Source organism: Oncorhynchus masou, chromosome 6, assembly GCF_036934945.1.
Source record: "Oncorhynchus masou masou isolate Uvic2021 chromosome 6, UVic_Omas_1.1, whole genome shotgun sequence".
Lineage (NCBI taxonomy): Eukaryota > Metazoa > Chordata > Actinopteri > Salmoniformes > Salmonidae > Oncorhynchus > Oncorhynchus masou.
In genome coordinates this window covers 69,193,461-69,200,307 of record NC_088217.1, presented here as the reverse complement: position 1 = coordinate 69,200,307, position 6,847 = coordinate 69,193,461, and the positions used below count along the sequence as shown (strand labels likewise).

General features: G+C 42.3%; 1 protein-coding gene across 1 annotated transcript; it reads left to right on the top strand.

Annotated features, from left to right (window-relative positions):
* Positions 1-2,792: 2,792 nt before the first annotated feature.
* Positions 2,793-4,123, top strand: arl4ca (ADP-ribosylation factor-like 4Ca). Its single transcript, XM_064969498.1, has one exon. The coding sequence runs from the start codon at positions 3,361-3,363 to the stop codon at positions 3,937-3,939; it is 579 nt and encodes a 192-aa protein (XP_064825570.1). The 5' UTR covers positions 2,793-3,360; the 3' UTR covers positions 3,940-4,123.
* Positions 4,124-6,847: the final 2,724 nt, after the last annotated feature.

Here is a 6,847-nt window from a genome sequence, read left to right as displayed (position 1 = left end):
CATAAGGATGCAGTCGATGATATAGAGTACAGTATATACGTATGCATATGAGATGAATAATGTAGGGTAAGTAACATTATATAAGGTAGCATTGTTTAAAGTGGCTAGTGATATATTTACATAATTTCCCATCAATTCCCATTATTAAAGTGGCTGGAGTTGAGTCAGTGTCAGTGTGTTGGCAGCAGCCACTCAATGTTAGTGGTGGCTGTTTAACAGTCTGATGGCCTTGAGATAGAAGCTGTTTTTCAGTCTCTCGGTCCCAGCTTTGATGCACCTGTACTGACCTCGCCTTCTTTGTTAGTTAGATTACTTGTTGGTTATTACTGCATTGTCGGAACTAGAGGCACAAGCATTTCGCTACACTCGCATTAACATCTGCTAACCATGTGTATGTGACAAATAAAAATGTGATTTGATTTGGATGATAGTGGGGTGAACAGGCAGTGGCTCGGGTGGTTGATGTCCTTGATGATCTTTATGGCCTTCCTGTAACATCGGGTGGTGTAGGTGTCCTGGAGGGCAGGTAGTTTGCCCCCGGTGATGCGTTGTGCAGACCTCACTACCCTCTGGAGAGCCTTACGGTTGAGGGCGGAGCAGTTGCCGTACCAGGCGGTGATACAGCCCGCCAGGATGCTCTCGATTGTGCATCTGTAGAAGTTTGTGAGTGCTTTTGGTGACAAGCCAAATTTCTTCAGCCTCCTGAGGTTAATGAGGCGCTGCTGCGCCTTCTTCACAATGCTGTCTGTGTGAGTGGACCAATTCAGTTTGTCTGTGATGTGTATGCCGAGGAACTTAAAACTTGCTACCCTCTCCACTACTATTCCATCGATGTGGATAGGGGGGTGTTCCCTCTGCTGTTTCATGAAGTCCACAATCATCTCCTTAGTTTTGTTGACGTTCAGTGTGAGGTTATTTTCCTGACACCACACTCCGAGGGCCCTCACCTCCTCCCTGTAGGCCGTCTCGTCGTTGTTGGTAATCATGCCTACCACTGTTGTGTCGTCCGCAAACTTGATGATTGAGTTGGAGGCGTGCGTGGCCATGCAGTCGTGGGTGAACAGGGAGTACAGGAGAGGGCTCAGAACGCACCCTTGTGGGGCCCCAGTGTTGAGGATCAGCGGGGAGGAGATGTTGTTACCTACCCTACTAAAATCACTTTGTTTGGCACCAAATGTTCTTTTAAAACTAACTATGTACAGCATGAATTAAAAGAAAGTTCTGGAACCTTGAAAGTTAAACCAAAAATGCTCCATTACTTAGTAAGAGAAAATGTTGGGCTACAAAGTGATGATTGCGGTATTGGTAGAAACGCTTCAAGCCTCCAAGAACTCCAAGCACACTTCTACTAAAGATCCATGATTTGGCCTGTGTCATTATTTACCCCATCAAAACGAGTCACATCTGCGTCCCAAATGGCACCCTGTTCCCTACATAGTGCCCTAAAAGACGGCCAGTTGAGACTCGAACTGAGAAAACTGGAAGGAAATCAATGTTACTGATGTCTCTTTATGCCACTGAAGCACTTTACATCAGAGCTACTTTGAAATGCATGAGCTGGCATGGCTGGAAGGATGGCTCAGGTGTCAGGCAGTAGGACTGGTTAAACACCAATAAAGAAGTGACATTTCACATGGAGAGAGAGAGAGAGAAAGAGAGAGAGAGAGAGAGAGAGAGAGAGAGAGAGAGAGAGAGAGAGAGAGAGAGAGAGAGAGAGGGAGAGCGATAAAGAGACTCCTTTTGTCTTCCTATAGGGAGCTGGATAGGGCAAAATTATTTGCAATGTGTTGAGTTGTGATGAGCCTCAGCTTTCTTTCTTAATTGTATTGATCCCAGCTCCCACCACATGCTGCATCAATGAGCCACGCAAGGATAAAAAGCCATTTGTGGGGAACACGGCCCTGTTGAGTCAGGTTGCACAGTTAGATATTTCGAAAGGCTATAGGCCTCCCTTGACTGGATCCTAGTAGGAGCATCATTCTTTACTCTCTCTATCTCTCTCTTTCTCCCTCTCTCCTTGAGTTGAGCTGTATAATTAGTTTGCTTTTTTGGGGATAAAACGTTTTTGTATGAAGAAACAAAATATATAGCCTTTTAGCCAACAAGTCTATATGTTGCACTGTGTGTATTTATGCATAAACTATTTAGTTACAAAGCATAGGCATACACTAATAGACCTACCCTAAATAGTCTCATATACGATTAAGAAAGGCTGACCTGAAAATAAAATGCAGCCCTGGCTGAACTGTGATAAATGGAGAAAATGTTAATTAGGTGCTTAGTTAATAACTCCTGAGGCAGGCTGTAAAGGCCCACACAATAAAACGCCTGCCCTGCCACTTGGTTTGCTATGGAAGCCTGCTGAGGAGTTGTCCTGACATCTAGTGGTGTATCTTTGCAACACATGCATGTTTTGTAGTGATGAAAATGCAACTTTTGCCCATGGGTCATTATAAAAAAAAAGGCAATAGGCCTACCCGGCAAAAACATGTGTCTAAACTCAACCTCCTCAATTATGGTGCAGTATTCATGTCATAGGCCCACATATTTTTAATTTCTATCTTTATTTGTATGTGTATGTCATAGCTTACACGGGTGCCAGGAATGCATTTGAATAAATAACTAAATAAATAAATATAACACTGTACAAAGTTTTGTAACCTTGAAGTTTCGTTTCACTATTGACCCTTAGTGCAGTTTGCTTGCCGCTATGCACATGTGGCACGGGTAATGTGAAGTTTCTCCCCTCCATACTGAGGTCTATAAGCATTCCTGATTTGTCTGCTACGCGAAGGCGGAGTCTCCTAGTGTAGTAGACTCATTTGTGTGCGCAACGCTGAATGGTAACCACTGTGGCAACCTTGTGAACCAACAGTCTCTCCACAGCGCTGGGCTTCAGGATGTTATTTTTTCGCTGATAACAGAAATGTTCTTCATTTAGGCTACCTGGCCTCTACAGAGAAGGTCGGCATTTGCATATTAATTCATTTCAAGATGAGATGTTAATACAACAACCCGTGGTGGATTGTTAGGCAGCATCCGATTATTGAATAGCATTTGTTGGCTGCAGCTGTATGCGACGGGAGACAACGTGCCAGAGGTGACTGCATCTCATCGCAGCATTTATTGATAGACCAAGGGGGACTGATGACAATAACTATTTTAGATAGTATTTAATTGTGCTCGTCTACAATACATACAGGTTATCTACCTCGAGAAATGCGTGCCTGCAGAACGCATTAGCAGAAGATGGAACAACAATGACTTTTTGCATATAGATCTCAGAAAGCTATAGCCCATGTGTATGCCTAGCTTAAAGCAGGTCCCTCTTATTGGACTTCTCATTCACTAGGGCGTAAAATGGGCAACAGTTTTTCTAACATAGCTACTTTTCAGTCCCTGCATATTGTAATGCTGGGTTTAGATTCTGCCGGTAAAACCACTGTCTTGTACCGCCTGAAATTCAACGAATTTGTGAACACTGTTCCCACAATCGGATTTAACACAGAGAGGATAAAGCTGAGTAACGGTACTGCCAAAGGGATTAGTTGTCATTTTTGGGACGTCGGTGGACAGGAGAAGCTGAGACCGTTATGGAAATCCTACAGTCGGTGCACGGATGGCATAATTTACGTAGTGGACTCAGTGGATGTGGACAGACTAGAGGAAGCCAAAACAGAACTGCATAAAGTGACCAAATTCGCAGAAAACCAAGGGACTCCATTACTGGTGATAGCCAACAAGCAGGACTTGCCCAAGTCTCTACCGGTCCATGAGATTGAGAAGCAACTGGCAATGCATGAGCTCAGCCCTTCTACCACTTACCATGTCCAGCCTGCATGTGCCATCATAGGTGAAGGGCTCCATGAAGGCATGGATAAACTGTATGAAATGATTGTGAAACGAAGGAAATCATTGAAACAAAAGAAAAAGAGATAACTCATTACTGTGAAGTTGACCGCTATCTTCTGAGCTGCCTGCTACTGTAAGGTGACTTTTGCTATAGTAGGCATGTCAGGTGATTCTTGTTATGATACACTGTATAGCTTTGGGGTTATTGGTGAAGCTAGTCACTTTTAGCTGTGCTGTTACATTCAATTACACAGAGGGAGGAAAATAAAAACTTGCCTCTTGCTATCAGAACTGTCATTGACAGGCTGGTACCTGTTTGTTGCTGCGTCACAGTATTTTCTTGTCAATACTTTTTTTCCTCCTGAAGAGTGAATGGCCTACACAGCACTTTTTTGACAGACTGGAGTAGCCCACATTATTTCCTGGTTGGAATGAACGTCATTAATCAATATCAATGTGCTTAAATTTTATTTTCCCACTTTGCGCGCTCTGTTTATGTTATTAACACATTGAGAGAGACGTCCATGTCGTTCTAATATTTCCTCTGCTCATTTGATAACTGGGCAAACAGTGCTGTTTTATAGTAGAATACAATAGCCTATATTGGGGATAAGGTGTCTTTCGAATATAGAAGGCTATTCATATGTTGCACGTTTCATCACAATATTATTTGGAACGTTTGTTTTATGACTGATGCCCATTCTACTTAATGCAGTGTCAATAAGTGACGATGAAGATTTAGTCTGAAGTGCATTACTGTGGCTTGGAAAAACGATTATATTCCGAAAGGAGGCTAAGAATTAGTAGGACAAGCTTTTGTCATTATTGTTGCCAATCTAAATATAAAGTCCATAGAAGAAAAAGCTTAGAAGAAGGAGAGATGACTAGAAATGATTCGGTTGACCGGTTTATGTGTTGATTAATTGTCAGAGTAGAGGACCTTGTGCATTTCAGGTAAAATAATAACTCAATGTTTATATCCCAGGACAAATTAGCAGGCGACAGCAAGCTAGCTAAATTGGACAAATTAGCTAGCTAGCAAAATTGCCATAAATGTTTAATCCTTTTCACCTGTCCCAAAATTAATGTAATTTGTTCAGAGTTTGTTTTGATATGTTAACCTGTGTGTCGTAATTGTGTTTGGTGTGGGGGGGAATTTATGCACGATGGGGCGTGCGCACAGTCGGATTGGGTTCCGTGTTACATGCTGACCACATGACTCGCGTTGCGTGCGCTAGAGTTGCAAGATAAATTTAAACATACAGTTGAAGTTGGATGTTACATATACCTTAGTCAAATACATTTAAACTCAGTTTATCACAATTGCTGATATTTAATCCTAGTAAAAATTCCCTGTTTTAGGTCAGTTAGGATCACCACTGTATTTTAATAAGAATGTGAAATATCAGAATAATAGTAGAGAGAGTGATATATTTCAGCTTTTATTTCTTTCATCACATTTCCAGTGGGTCAGAACTTTACATACACTCAATTAGTATTTGGTAGCATTGCCTTTAAATTGTTTGACCTGTGTCAAACATTTTGGGTAGCCTTCCACAAGCTTCCCACAATAAGTTGGGTGAATTTTGGCCCATTCCTCCTGACAGAGCTGGTGTTACTGAGTCAGGTTTGTAGGCCTCCTAGCTCGCACACACTTTTTCAATTCTGCCCACACATTTTCTGTAGGCTTGAGGTCAGGGCTTTGTGATGGCCACTCCAATACCTTGACTTTGTTGTCCTTAAGCCATTTTGTCACAACTTTGAAAGTATGTTTGGGGTCATTGTCCATTTGGAAGACCCATTTGCGACCAAGCTTTAACTTCCTGACTGATGTCTTGAGATGTTGCTTCAATATATACACATCGTTTTCCTGCCTTATGATGCCATCTATTTTGTGAAGTGCACCAGTCCCTCCTGCAGCAAAGCACTCCCACAACATGATGCTGCCACCCCTGTGCTTCACGGTTGGGATGGTCTTCTTCGGCTTGCAAGCCTCCCCCTTTTTCCTCCAAACATAACGATGGTCATTATGGCCAAACAGTTCTATTCCTGTTTCATCAGACCAGAAGACAATTCTCCAAAAAGTACGATCTTTGTCCCAGTTGCAGTTGCAAACCGTAGTCTGGTTTTTTTATGGCTGTTTTTGAGCAGTGGCTTCTTCCTTGCTGAGCGGCCTTTCAGGTTATGTCGATATAGGACTTGTTTTACTGTGGCTATAGATGCTTTTGTACCTGTTTCCTACAGCATCTTCACAAGGTCTTTTGCTGTTGTTCTGGAATTGATTTGCCCTTTTCGCACACCAAAGTACGTTCATCTCTAGGGGACAGAACGCGTCTCCTTCCTGAGTGGTATGATGGTCCCATGTGTTTTCACATAATGATTGTGCTTTCATGTATGCCCTACAGTCAATTTTGAGTGCATGTCTACTTATATTAAATATATAATTATTAATATACGCCTACCACTTGTAGCTATCAAATGAATTAGCTAACTAATGTTAGCATGACTGCTGTAGCTGGAACTTCTGAAGAAGGAACATTTTTTATTTCTACAATTGCTAGACGATAACCAAACAAAACATATTTACTTTTTACGAGACGTGCTTGTGCCGTCATGTGCATTAGTATCACAATTTCAAACTTATTTGTATTCATTTTTACTTACACTTGTATGTTGACTTCTCCATTGATGCTGTTTTTAAGTTTTCGCTGACTTTTCTTAGCAGATGTGCAATCGTCGCAAATTGAATTATGGGGAGTTTCAGGCCACGGAGTGAACATAATTGTACACTCTCAAAGCCGACTAAAAACGAGGGCTGAGGGGCTTACGTTGCAAACTTCCCTTGCTTGGCTAATTATTTGGACTGCCCTCCAAGATGGCGACGGGGATTCCCCCAAGGGCATAAGGCGAGGGCAAGTGGACGAGGGTGTGTATTTTAAGTGTTGGGACCGCAACCTATGTGTTCTCACTTCAATAGCATGATACTCACCCGTGT